This window comes from Pelophylax lessonae (assembly GCF_965119305.1).
Source record: "Pelophylax lessonae genome assembly, chromosome: 13".
In the NCBI taxonomy this organism is placed as follows: Eukaryota; Metazoa; Chordata; class Amphibia; order Anura; family Ranidae; genus Pelophylax; species Pelophylax lessonae.
The window spans coordinates 55488676-55503009 of NC_138780.1; the positions used below are offsets into that span (position 1 = coordinate 55488676).

The 14334-nt window shown below is 48.3% G+C and overlaps 1 protein-coding gene across 1 annotated transcript in view; it reads left to right on the plus strand.

Annotated features, from left to right (window-relative positions):
• The window catches only part of ZFYVE26 (zinc finger FYVE-type containing 26), a 1347068-nt gene that overhangs the window by 137341 nt on the left and 1195393 nt on the right, over positions 1-14334 (plus strand). Inside the window, exon 5 of the mRNA XM_082275187.1 lies at positions 2843-2976. Coding sequence (XP_082131313.1) covers positions 2843-2976 — 134 coding nt within the window. The remainder of the gene's footprint in view (positions 1-2842; positions 2977-14334) is intronic.

Here is a 14334-nt window from a genome sequence, read left to right on the forward strand (position 1 = left end):
GTGCAGTGAGAGGATGGGAGATCGTGCCAACTAATGGGAACGGTGCTGAGTTTGGATTGCACTGAAAGATTTATTTGTTTCCCTGAAAAGTTTTTTTTTTTTTTTTTTTTTTTTTTTTTTTTTTTTTTTTTCCTTTTCCCCTGACAAGGTGCTGAAGTGCGGAGAAGCAATGGAGGGCGGGGGGGGGGGGGTTTGCATGCGGCTGATGGTGCTGGAATGAAGGGGGGGATCCTTACGGACGGATGGCCGAGCAGATGACTGTACCTGGCAGGCACTGAATGGAGGATTGATGGGACCAGAGAGTGCCCCCCCCCCCCCGCTGCTGCCCGAACGTGGGGAGACCGAGCGGTCCGCCCTGCGGGAGTGAAGGGAGCTAGAAGATGTATGGCTGGTGGGGAGACCGAACGGCAGCCTCCCCTGGTACTTGCAGTTGCCGGGTGCCTGCTGGCCGACCCGGAAGCATCTTTCTGGTGGAGTTGCAGAGTGGGACTAAAATGACGGATGACCGAGCAGGGACCCAGGGATTACGTCATCCCCTGGCGTCGCCTGTCACACAACAGAGCTCGTGGACTGTCTCTTGCCGGGTGCAGCGAGCACCGACGGGAGGAGAAATGGGGGATGCGACTGGGGGGGGGGGGATGGTGGGCGGCAGGTGGGGAGGATGAAAGGGGGGAGACCGAGCTCCCCCCCCCGTGTACCTGGATGCCGGGTACCTGCTGGCTGACCCGGAAGCGTCCTCCAAGTGCTCTTGCTGAGGGAGAGCCGGAAATTGGAGGAAGCTGGAAACGGCCAAGAGGTGGGAAGCATGCACAACCTAGTAGGAGAAGTTTGGCAAGCCTCCCCTCCCCGGGGGAGTACCCACAACCTGACGCCAAGCAGTGTAGGTCTGGGACTTTGCAGCCTGGAAGCAGGTGACGTCATCCCCCGGCGCCGAAATCGCCCCAGAAGGAAGGAAGGGAGCGGGAGCGTCTCCCCGAACCCCCCCCCCTTGCGTGGGGAGGTGCTGGCAGGGTGAATACTGCGGACTGCCCTTCGTGGCGATGCATATGGGATGTACGGCTGGGTGGTGGGGAATGGAGAGGGGAGACCGAGCCACAGCCTCCCCCCCCCGAGTACTCACAGTGCCGTCCTCCTGGTGCTCTGCTGATAGCAGAGTACTGGAAGACATGGCAGTGGGCGTGACCATGAAACCCTGCAGCAGCCCAGAAGAGGCGGGGGGCCTGACCTTAAATAGGCGGCTCCTCCCCCTCCCACAACTCTGCCTGGCCATATATATATATATGTGTGTATGTATGTATGTACATGTGTGTGTGTGTGTGTGTATGTATGTATGTATGTATGTATGTATATGTGTGTGTGTGTGTGTGTGTGTGTGTGTATGTGTGTGTGTATGTATGTATATGTGTGTGTGTGTGTGTGTGTATGTATGTGTGTGTGTGTATGTATATATGTATATATATGTGTATATATATATATATATATATATATATATATATATATATATATATATATATATATATATATATGTGTGTATATATATATATGTGTATGTATAATGTGTGTATATCTATCTAGATATATAGATTTATATTATAAAAAAAAAAGTTCTTTGGCAAAAAATTACATTGTCAAAAACTCATTATGCCTCTTAGACAATATCTTGGAATATTTGTTTTCCAAAATTGGGGGTTTCCACTGTCCTGGTGCTCCAGGGCCTCCAAAAATTGTGATAGGTAGTCTGGAAATTGGATGTGTGATTCTACTTTCCTCGAAAAGCCCAGATGTGCGCTTTGGATTTTGGGCCCCTTTATGCCGCTAGACTGTAAACAAAATCTTGCGTGTAGCATCCTCATACTCGGAAGGCATAGCAGAAAGTGTTTTTGGGTGTAATTTATTAGTATTCCTATGCTGTGTGTGAGACAGAAGTCGTTAAAATGACAAATTTGTGAAAAAATGTTTTTATTTAATTTTCTTTATTTTCCCAAAAATTGTGACTAGCATTACAATGTAAAAAATGCCTCAATAAATTCTGTGGGCTGTCTGCTTTCCAAACATGGGTCATTTTGGTTGTGTTTGTAGTGTTCTAGCATTATATGGCATCAAAAAAATGAGAAATGTAGCAGAATACATTTCGGACTACATTTATAAAGAAAGATTTAATTGCAATATTTTATAACGGAAATGAAAAAAAGTCACTTTTTTTTTTTTTTCATTTATATAGCAAAAAATGGTCTCGCATTATACTGATGTTATTTGGATACAGTGTTGCATGACTAAGTAATTGTCGTTTTAAGTGTAACAACAGACTTAAAAATGGCCTGGGCAGGAAGGGGGTTGAGTGTCCCATTTTGAGGTGGTAAGACCCCTCCCATTGTTAGCACCACACCTACAATTCCTTCAGATTTTTTTTTTCTTTGTGGGGGAGGTGTTGAAAAATGTTTGGCCCCAAGTGCCTAATATGCTAGATAACTTGTATTTAACTACTGTGAACTGTGGCTAGCCTGATTACTGTCAACGCACGATTTAGGTTTTTAAAGTCCTTTGCCTGTGTGAGGTGGATTAGCCAGCAGGGTGCACTGTGCAGCAAATTAAGAATTTAGACCTGCTGTATGGGGCCCCGCGATTTCTATTGGTGGCCCTGTTTTTTAAATATTTTAATCTGGGTTATATTTCATTTATGAATGGGACTGCTGATTAATTCAATGTCAGTCTACTGGTTATTTTCATTTTATAATTTTCTGCACTAAAATCAAATTAACTGTCTGCTTTAATAATTTTTTGTACTGAGTTACTGTGAACTCTCTATGATTAACTAAATGTTTCTTCTCCACCTTTTGTACAGTTTGTTCCCAAGAGCTCGCAGATGCTGAGAAAGCAATTATTACTTTCTTTTGTGAAACTCATCAGCCGGGTTTATGGATGAAGATCTTTTTCTACTGCCTGTGCACTGGAAAACACTTTTTGGAGCAAATACTGGTCAGTGACTAATATCGCATAGCAATCTTTTATTATAATTGAAAGATTGTATTAACATGCCTTATTATATTTCATATATATTTCAGCTTATGCCCATTCTATGATGAAATGTGGGCCCTTGCATTTACATAGTAACGAGCCAGACTGACACTCATTCATACGGCCCTGAACATCAGACAGCTGTGGTTTGCATTTAGACGACATGTTAAACACCTTTTCATTCATTCATTTGGACACTTGACAGGGTTAAGTCTGCGCATGGAAATTACTGACACCACCTAAACACATTTGACAATTGCTTGCATTAACACATGACAACTGAATACAGACGGGGCGACTCTGCCACAAAACACATATTCAGATACAAGAACACCTCATATTGACACAGATGCATAGCGAAAACAAAAGCCCTTTCATGTACTGTTCTGTGAGATATGTGCTATTGTTAATTTGACTGATGAAATGTAACCAGTTTGGAGCAGTCTTTCCCGCTCAAAACGTGCCTTAAATATGAGCGAAACTTGCAATAAAATCAGTTGTCTGCGCTAAGTTTGAGTGCTATGTGTCGTCACAACTCCCAGCTGGATGAGGGGAAATTCACTATCTAGGGGGGGTCAGCCATTGAAGGGCCGTATATCATCTTTTAAATTGCCTCCTGACGAGATTTGAGCTAACAATAATATATTGTTTTTTGTTGTATTTGTTGCAAGAAGTCAAATTGTTGATATAAATAGAATTTCAGGCAAGCAATGTGATAACATCCTGTTGCAAAGCCAGTACCTGTAATGATCATGACGTCTAGGCAACTCCAAAATGGGGAATAGAAATGAAAGGCAAACCATTTGTGCATAGATATAAAAGTAAAGAATATATATATTAGTGGGTATAGAAAATATTTTATCCAGCTTTATTTCTTTATTGTACATCACGGTACACAGAGCACTTAATGATTATCTGGGTTATACAATGGGAAAAGCCCCTGCGCTATCAAAATAATAAATCGTAAAATTTTAAAATGAACTGGGAGAAAGGATCAGCTGCGACTCCTATCTCAGCCTTTCATAGGGAACTGGATCAATCATAAGAAGTAAAATATTAAAGCCGCGCTTATCCTGATATCAAATATCAATATATGGGTTAATACATAAATGGGTAAATCATGTGCTTCATAAACAAAATGTAGAAAATAGATCCAAAGTGCTAGTGCGAATAGTGTCACAGATGCAATAAATTCTGTACTTCGTAAACAAAATGTAAAAAAACAAATCTGAAGTGCTAGTGCTAATGGTGCCAAAAAGGTGCAATGGTATAACAAATGTATACGAAGGTAGAAAATCCTAGGATAACATCTGCTGTGAATAAGGTGCTAGGTGCAAAATGCCAGTGCAGGAAGACTACACAATAGGGTAGCCGTCCTAATGTGAAAATTGACTATATTTGAAGGGAAAAATCAAATACAAAGTGACATATTAAATGTGAACTGCGTGACATAAAATTCAGTGTAGTTAATATAAACATCAACTTCCAGCTAGTAAAATAAGTCCATTCAATAATATGTAGCAGCATCGATCATAAAGTGACAGTGGCGTGAATTTGGTGGGTGATTGCAAGCACCAAACAGTGAATGGTGACAGGTCAAATAAGCAAAGCTTCTGGGTGTGCTACACCCTTACCTTACTGCTGTAAGGTTACAGCATTTGACACCTTTGTTTTCCAATGGTCCTGCGTTCCTCCAAAGGGGGTGCTGGGAGGGAATGCTATATTGGAGTCCTTCCAACTTCCAGGGGTGAGGGGGGGTTTTTAAGCTGTATCCTATGGACTCCCAAGCGAGGGGCAGACAGAAAACAAAGCTTCCTCTGGTGTAGTATTTTAATCACTTTCTGCCCCCCCCCCATAGGCAATTGACGGCGGGAATGTGGTTGTATTATCCTGACCGGACGTCCTATGACGGTGACAGGCACGAGTAAAGGAGCGTCGATCGGCGGCTCCCCTGACGGGGGGGTCGGCACTGGTAATCAGATCATTGATTACCATTGCAGACCCTCGGGGGGGGGGGGGGGGGGGTGGCACTAGAACCACCAGGGATGCCCACTATGACCCCAGGGATGCCCACTATGGCCACCAGGGATGCCCACTATGGCCACCAGGGATGGCAATCAGGGCTCAGGGAGCCCCCCATTGCCCTCCCCATCAGTGCTGCCTACCAGTGCCCTCCCTATCGGTGCTGCCCACAAGTGCCCATCATTGCCATTTTTGTGTCGCCCATTATTGCCCACCAGTGCTGCCTATTAGTGCCCATCAGTGCCGCCTATTAGTGCCAGTCAGTGCCACCCCATCAGTGTCACCTCATCAGTGCCTCCTCATCAGTGCCTGCTCATCAGTGCAGGAAAAAACTTATTTATTTACAAAATTGTATAACCTAAACAAAAAAAACTTTTTTTTTTTTTTTTTTTCAAACTTTTTCGGTCTTTTTTTATTTGTTTAGCAAAAAGGAAAAAACCCAGAGGTGATCAAATACCACCAAAAGAAAGCTCTATTTGTGGGGGGAAAATGACATAAATTTGGTGTAGGTACAGTGTTGCATGACCGCGCAATTGTCATTCAAAATGCAACAGCGCTAAAAGGGGAAAATTGGCCTGGGCAGGAAAGGAGGAAAGTGCCCTGTATTGAAGTGGTTAAACAATTTATTGGCAAACAAACAAGTAGCAACTTACATTCAGGCTTTCCAGAGTCGGTGAATAGGGATGTCTGTAACGAGCGGTCCGTGATGCCGCACTTCTGCCTTCAGCCTCTACGTCCCCACGCGTATCGTCACGGCCACGTGACTTCCTCAGGAGTTCCTGAGGAAGTCACATGGCCGTGACAATACGCCTCGAAACGCATAGGCTGAATGCGGAAGTGCGGCATCTGAGGAAGTCACGTGGCCGTGACGATACGCGTGGAGACACAGAGGCTGAAGGCGGAAGTGCGGCATCACGGACCGCTCGGAGATCCTGAGGAAGTCACGTGGCCGTGACGATACACGTGGAGACCCAGAGGCTGAAGACGGAAGTGCGGCATCACGGACCGCTCGTTACAGACATCCCTATTCACCGACTCTGGAAAGCCCGAATGTAAGTTGCTACTTGTTTGTTTGCCAAAAATCGTTTAAAATACTACACCAGAGGAAGCTTTGTTTTCTGTCCCTCGCTTGGGAGTCCATAGGATACAGCTTAAACCCCCCCCCCCCCCCCTCACCCCTGGAAGGAGGAAGGACTCCAATATAGCATTCCCTCCCAGCACCCCCTTTGGAGGAACGCAGGACCATTGGAAAACCATTCACTGTTTGGTGCCTGCAATCACCCACCAAATTCACGCCACTGTCACTTTATGATCGATGCTGCTACATATTATTGAATGGACTTATTTTACTAGCTGGAAGTTGATGTTTATATTAACTACACTGAATTTTATGTCACGCAGTTCACATTTAATATGTCACTTTGTATTTGATTTTTCCCTTCAAGTATAGTCAATTTTCACATTAGGACGGCTACCCTATTGTGTAGTCTTCCTGCACTGGTATTTTGCACCTTATTCACAGCAGATATCCTGAGGATTTTCTACCTTCGTATATATTTGTTATACCATTGCACCTTTTTGGCACCATTAGAGCCGGTTCACACTGGGGCGACTTGTCAGGCGACCTGGTCGCCTGACAGGTCGCCACGGGTCGCCTGCCATAGATTAGCACAGGACCCGTTCTAATAGGAGCGAAACAAGTCGCTCCGACTTAGAAAAAGGGTCCTGAGCTACTTTGGGGCGACCTGCATTGACTTCAATGTTATGAAGTCCGTGCATGCCGCTCCGAGGTCGCGGTGCGAGCTGCGCACCGCGACTTCACAGGTCGCCCCGGCAAGTCGGGTCGCGCCTATGTGAACCGGCTCTTAGCACTATCACTTTGGATTTGTTTTTTACATTTTGTTTACGAAGTACAGGATTTATTGCATCTGTGAACATTCAGAACAAGGTCATGTTACCAGTGGGGTACCTCAGGGATCTGTACTGGGACCAATTTTGTTTAATATCTTCATAAGTGATATTGCAAAAGGCCTCGATGGTAAGGTTTGTCTTTTTGCTGATGACCCAAAGATATGTAACAGGGTTGATGTTCCTGGAGGGAAACGCCAAATGAAAAAGGATTTAGGAAAACTAGAAGAATGGATGGAAACTCTGGCAACTGAAATTTAATGTGGATAAGTGCAAGATAATGCACCTGGTGCGTAAAAACCCAAGGGCAGAATATAAAATATTTGACACAGTACTGACCTCAGGGATTTAGGAGTAATTATTTCAGAAGACTTAAAGGTGGGAAGTCAATGTAATAGAGCAGCACGAAATGCCAGCAGAATGCTTGGATGTATAGGGAGAGGTATAAACAGTAGAAAGAGAGAAGTGCTTATGCCGCTGTACAGAACACTGGCGAGACCTCACTTGGAGTATTGTGCGCAGTACTGGAGGCCATATCTCCAGAAGGATATAGATACTCTAGAGAGAGTTCAGAGAAGAGCTACTAAACTAGTACATGGATTGCAGGAAAAAAACTTACCAGGAAAGGTTAAAGGACCTTAACATGTATAGCTTGGAAGAAAGAGACAGAGGGGATATGATAGAAACTTTTAAATACATAAAGGGAATCAACTCGGTAAAGGAGGAGAGCATATTTAATAGAAGAGAAACTACCACAAGAGGACACAGTTTTAAATTAGAGGGGCAAAGGTTTAAAAGTAATATGAGGAAGTATTACTTTACTGAGAGAGTAGTGGATGCATGGAATAACCTTCCTGCAGAAGTGGTAGCTGCAAATACAGTGAAGGAGTTTAAGCATGCATGGGATAGGCATAAGGCTATCCTTCATATAAGATAGGGCCAGGGACTATTCATAGGATTCAGATATATTGGGCAGACTAGATGGGCCAAATGGTTCTTATCTGCCGACACATTCTATGTTTCTATGTGACACTATTAGCACTAGCACTTTGGATCTATTTTCTACATTTTGTTTACGAAGCACATGATTTATTTACCTATTTATGTATTCACCCATATATTGATATTTGATATCCGGATAAGCGCGGCTTTAATATTTTACTTATCTGGGTTATACGCTACCTTTAGGTGATTGGACGCGGGCAACCAATAGACAGGAAGTTCCTCCAATACAACCCCTCCCATACAGGAAGAACTTTTGTTTCTCTTGCGTCCTCCGACAGTCGCCACTTTTTCTAAGTCATCACTATTGGGTATTGACTTCCCATCAGCAGGAGTAGCTAGGCATATAGACTTAGTCCAAATACATTAGCATATACACACCCATGGGGGCTGTCCCATCTGGTCATTACCCCCCCTGCATCACCACTCCCAACTCAGTTTTAATCTGCCTAGCGTCAGGAGTAGTCAGGCTTACCTTGTGCTGGGGCTTCAGTCTCAGCCTTCCTAATCTTTTATTTGATTTTCTTTGAAAATCAGTTTTTTCTCTTAATTTACTAGCTGTTTATTTTGTCAGCTTCTAGTGTTAGTCTTCTCTTCGGATTAAAATGGATCATGCAGTGCTGGGATTCGGACTGACCGCCCTGGTTCTCCAGAGCAAGAGGGTCAGATGGACCACCAGCCCGCCATCGAGCGTTCAGCTATGGCTCACCCTGGCATTACGAACGACCCATCCCTGTTCGCTGCAGGGATGCAGCCGTGAGGTGGCTACCTCACAGGACAAATCTGTGGTGCTGCAGTGTCATGTCCCTGGCTCACGGCACTCCCTGTCAGGTGAGGACAGCGGTTTTCCGTGCATAGAGGCTTCCCACGCCATCTGGTACAGGTAAGTACTTCTGTGTGGGGCCTCTGTCTGGGGTGGCAGTCTGTGTTGCTGTGTGTCCCCCATGTCTGTGCCTGTGTGACTCCCTGATGCGGTCCCTGCGGGGATCGCTTGTGCAGTTTTCTGTATGTGTGGGGGTCCCCTTCCCTGTGTCACTTCGGTGCATTGTTGGGGGTGCAGACTTTGTGTGGCGACCGCAGCGGAGTGAACTCGCGCGGTCCGCCATCTTTGATTTGGACAGGCATGGTCAGCCTCTCTGTGGGCGATACTGCATGCTGTTTTGGCGCCATCCACCGCCATTTTGGTGGGTGTAGAACGATCGGTCTGACCGCATGTTCGGCGGCCATTTTCTTGAAGCCTCCAATGCAATCCTATGGGGCAGCCATTTTCCCTAAGACTGAAAGTCTTTAAGTTCAGCCTACTTCAGCAGCACTTCCTTTCCATCAGCAGCAGGACATCGGTAGCAACGCTCTGCGAGCTCTGCAGGTTATTGCTCTCAATCGTCCTCTGTGTTATCGCTTCTGGCTCAGTTTTTCCTTCTCCTTTTGGGGTCTTTTTGTCACTATAGCGGTGGGCTGCGCACACCGCAGCGATTTTAAAGGACCAGTACATTTGTATTGCACTGTGGTTTTGTTTCTGATAACTTGGGCAATGGATTCTCAGGAAAGCAAGTTTCCTCCAGCTTTAGTGGGGGGCCCCAGGTCTCCTGTGGCCCCGTTGCGACCCGATTTGGCTGCTGTGGTGGCGACTTTGGTGGCTAATATGGAAATGCTGATGGCTGAACGTGCTGCGAAAAAGAGGCCCAGATTGTCTCTCTTCTGATTCAGATGGGGATATGGCTGCTGCTGCTGCGAGCGTGCCCTTTTCAGGGTCCCGCTCATCCTTGACCCCCCAGGGTCTGAGGGGGAGGCTGAGGTGGAGGGGGTTGATACCTCCTCCCCGGGGTCGCCTTAAGGACGGGCGACCGTGGATGAGTTGATTATTTCGGTTAAGGATACCTTACATTTAGAGGATGAGCCCTGTCCTCCGGGCGTTGTGTCCTCATTTGGGACGCACAGGACCCGCAAGTCTGCGCAGGTTTTCCCCTGCCTGGCTGAGTTTCATTATACTGTTAATGAGATGTGGCGCACGTTAAAACGTCCATTCCTGGTACCTAGTCGGTTCAAATTGCTTTATCCTTTTGCGCCGGCTACGGAATCACGATGGTGTGTGCCTCCACAGGTAGATCACACTGTGGCCGTGTTGAACAAGGCTACCTTGGTTCCTACTGAGGATACCCCGGTTTTCCGGGATCCCACGGACCGCCGGTTGGAGTCTCTAGCCCACCATTCCTATACGGTGGCGGGTTCTTTGCTCAAACCCGTTTTCGCGTTCGTTCTGGTGGCTCAGGCGGTGGCTGATTGGACTAAGATGCTTAGGAGCAATCTCGTGTCTGATGGTGTTCCGCCTGCCCGGCTGGAAATGGTGGATCAGATCCACCAAGGAGTCGTGTACTTGTGTGATGCAGCCTTGAATGAGGCCCCCTTGGTGGCTTGCCTCTCTAGTGTCGCGGTGCTTAACCGGCGACTGATATGGCTGAAGAGCTGGTCGGCCGACCAGTCCTCGCGGAAAACAGTTGCTGATTTTCCCTATGCTGGCTCTCGCCTTTTTGGCAAGGCGTTGGACACCCTGGTGAAAGGCGTCACGGGGGGCAAGAGCACTATGCTGCCCCAGAACCCGAAGTCTTTTTTAGGCAAGCGGGGTTCTGCGCCTAGATCCCATCAGGGGTCCTTTCGTGCCTTTCGGAACCAATCCAAGGGCAAGCCCTTCAAGGCCCAGGGCAACCAGAAGAAGCCCTGGGCGGGTAAGCAGAAGTCCGGCAATGCTGGCTCAGCGGGTCAGTCCTCCTCTGCCTGAAGGGGCGCCCTCACCCATTTCTGGGGTGGGGGGACGTTTGCGCGGTTTCCTCCAACCTTGGCTGCTCCGGATATCGGACAGGTGGGTTCAGGAAATCATTTGATCGGGGTACAAGATCGAATTCCTTTGCAGGCCGGCGGACAGATTTTTTCCCTCAAATCTCCACTTGTCCCCAGGGCGTCTACAGGACCTGCACCAAGCGGTGCAGGACCTTCTGTCTCAGGGGATGATTGTCCCGGTGCCTCATCGGAACTGGTTTCGTGGGTTTTATTCAAATCTTTTCACTGTGCCTAGAAAGGAGGGCAAAGTGCGTCCTATTCTGGACCTGAAGTCGCTGATCCGATTCGTGCGTGTTCGGAAGTTCCGTATGGAGTCTCTCCGTTCGGTGGTGGCCTCCCTGAGTCCAGGGGAATTCCTGGCCTCGATAGATCTGAAGGATGCGTATCTACACATCCCCATTTTCGAGGGTCATCAGCGGTATCTTCGGTTCGCTATCGCAGAGGACCACTACCAGTTTGTGGCGTTACCTTTCGGTCTCGCTTCGGCACCCAGGGTTTTTACCAATGTGCTGGCGCCGGTTCTGGGCCTACTGAGGGCACAGGGCATTGCGGTCTTGGGCTACCTGGATGATCTCCTTCTGAGGGCACGTGCCAGCCAGGACCTTGTGCGCGATCTGTCCACCATGGTACAGACGCTTCAGGAGTTCGGATGGACCATCAACTTTCAAAAATCGGCGTTGTCTCCATCGGTTCGTCTTCCCTATATGGGAATGATTCTGGACTCTGCTCAAGCAAAGGTGTTCTTGCCGGAGGACAAGCTCCGGACCTTGCAGGACGAGATCAGGTCCCTTAGGGACAACCCGTCCTCGTCACTCAGAACCTGTATGAGGTCTCTGGGGTTGATGGTGTAAGCCTTCGAGGCGATACCCTTTGCTCAGTTTCACACGCGGGCTCTCCAGACGGAGATCCTGGCCAGGTGGGACAGACTGCCTCAGTCCCTGGATCTGAGTGTCTCCTTGAGTCGTCAGACCAGATTGGCTCTTCTGTGGTGGCTCCAGTCCCCGTCGGTGGCAGAAGGCAAGTCCTTCCGTTCGTTGGTATGGACGGTGATTACCACGGATGCCAGCCTGTCGGGCTGGGGTGGAGTCCTGGGCAACCTGTCTGCCCAGGGCACTTGGTCGGAGGAGGAATCCTCCCTCCCGATAAATGTGCTGGAATTGCGATCGATAAAACTGTCTCTTCCAGTGGTCGGACTGTCTCCGGGGCCTACCTGTCTGAGTACAGACGGACAATGCGACTGGGTGGATTACATCAACCACCAAGGGGGCACCAGGAGTGCTCGGGCGGCCCGGGAGGTGACCGACATCCTGTCTTGGGCCCAGACTCCTGTCCCGGCGATCTCAGCAGTTCACATTCCGGGTGTGGAAAATTGTCTGGCCGACTATCTGAGCCGCCAGACCCTGGACCAGGGGGAATGGTCCCTACACCCGGAGGTCTTTCAGATGCTGTGTGCGAGGTGGGGATCCCCGGACGTGGATCTGTTCGCATCCCGGCTAAATCAAAAGGTGGAAAGGTTTGTGGCAAGAACGCGCGATCCGTTGGCGGATGCGTTGGTAGCCCCTTGGCATCAGTATCGTCTGATGTATGCCTTTCCTCCGATTCAGTTACTATCCCGGTTCCTCCGCAGATTGGTCTCGGAACCGCACCTGGTGATTCTGGCTCCGGACTGGCCACGCCGGTCCTGGTACGCCGACGTTGTTCACCTGGCAGTGGCACCTTCGTGGCGTCTGCCTCTGCGGGAAGATTTCCTGTCTCAAGGTCCGATCTTCCATCCTGCTTTACAGTCGCTGGCTTTAACGGCCTGGCTGTTGAGACCCAGGTCCTGAGGGACAAGGGTCTCTCCCCTGAGGTTATACCTACTTTAATCAAGGCTAGGAAATCCTCCTCTGGTAAGATCTATTACCGTACCTGGAAAGCTTATTTCGCCTGGTGTGAATCCAGGGGGTTCTCCCCTCGTTCTTACTCGGTGTCGAGAGTGTTAGCTTTCCTCCTGTCTGGAGTGGATCAGCGCCTGGCACTGGCCACGATAAAGGGCCAGGTGTTGGCTGCGATAAAGGGCCAAGGGCTGGCTGTCCTTTTCCAACGCCCTGTGGTGTCTCATTCCTTGATTCGCACCTTCATTCAAGGTGTGCGACATTTGGCTCCTCCCAGGAAGGAGCCTTTACCTCCTTGGGACTTGAACTTGGTTCTGTCCGTATTACAGCGTGCTCCCTTTGAAAACATCAGGGAGATATCTCTGCTGTCGAAAAAGGTTGCTTTTCTAGTGGCGATCACTTCGGCTCGCAGAGTGTCCGAGCTGGCGGCGTTGTCTTGCCGCTCCCCTTATTTGATAATTCACAAGGATAAGGTGGTTTTGCGACCACCCCCATCCTTCCTTCCCAAGGTGATCAACTTTAATGAGGACATTGTCCTGCCTTCGCTTTGTACGAAGCCGAAACATCCGAAGGAAATTGCCTTGCATTCATTGGATGTTGTCAGGGCTATCAGGGTTTACCTGTCGTCTACGGAATCCTTTAGAAAGATGGATTCCCTATTTGTCCTTCCTGAGGGACCTCGGAAGGGCATGGCTGCGTCTGCAGCAATTATTGCCAAATGGACCAGACAGACCATTGAACAGGCTTATGCCTTGAAGGAACGGGTTCCGCCCTTCCCTGTTAAGGCGCACTCTACCAGATCTTTGAGTGCGTCCTGGGCCTATTGGCATCGGGCCTCGGTGGCCCAGGTGTGCAAGGCTGCGACTTGGTCGTCGGTGCACACCTTTTCCAAATTCTACAAAGTAGATGTTCTGGCATCAGCTGATGCTTCCTTTGACCGCAAAGTTCTCAGTGCGGCAGTGCCATGATGGACCCTGGAATTTTTTCTGGGTCCCTGGCGTTTGGTGTTTGCTTTCCTGGGCTGTTGCTCCTGTTGAGCATTGTATTTTTCTTTTGCCCAGTTGGTTCTCTTACGGTGCATGTAAGATTCCTTTCTCTGATGTGGGTACTGCGTTGCCTTTTCTACGGTTGCGTCTCCCACCCCTCATGTCTATACTGCTTTGGGACATCCCAACAGTGATGACTTAGAGGAGGCGGCGACTGTCGGAGGACGTAAGAGAAAACGGAATTTTTGTAAAATCTTACCTGTAAAATTTCTTTCTCTGAGTCCTCCGACAGTCGCCGCCCCCGCCCCTCTTTTGGGGTTCTTATTACCTACTGCTATGCTACCAAACTGAGTTGGGAATGGTGATGCAGGGGGGGTATTGACCAGATGGGACAGCCCCCATGGGTGTGTATATGCTAATGTCCGTTCGAATGGCTAAGCACTAAAGGGATGGTACCCGAGCCTTGGCTAAGAAGACCCAAGGTTTTGCCTGTAATGTTACCCATCTGGGCGCTGAACCCTGATAAAGGGAACCCTGGTTATTTATTATTCCAAGGAGTTTGCCAGCAGGGTGCTCTATAGGTCCAAGGGTGTGGACCCCCATTAAAAAGGGGGACCTGGTCATTAAAGGTCCAGTGACTGACAAAGCCCGCCGTGATAGGTGAAGTTTGGGTCCTTTAAGGATTTTGCGGC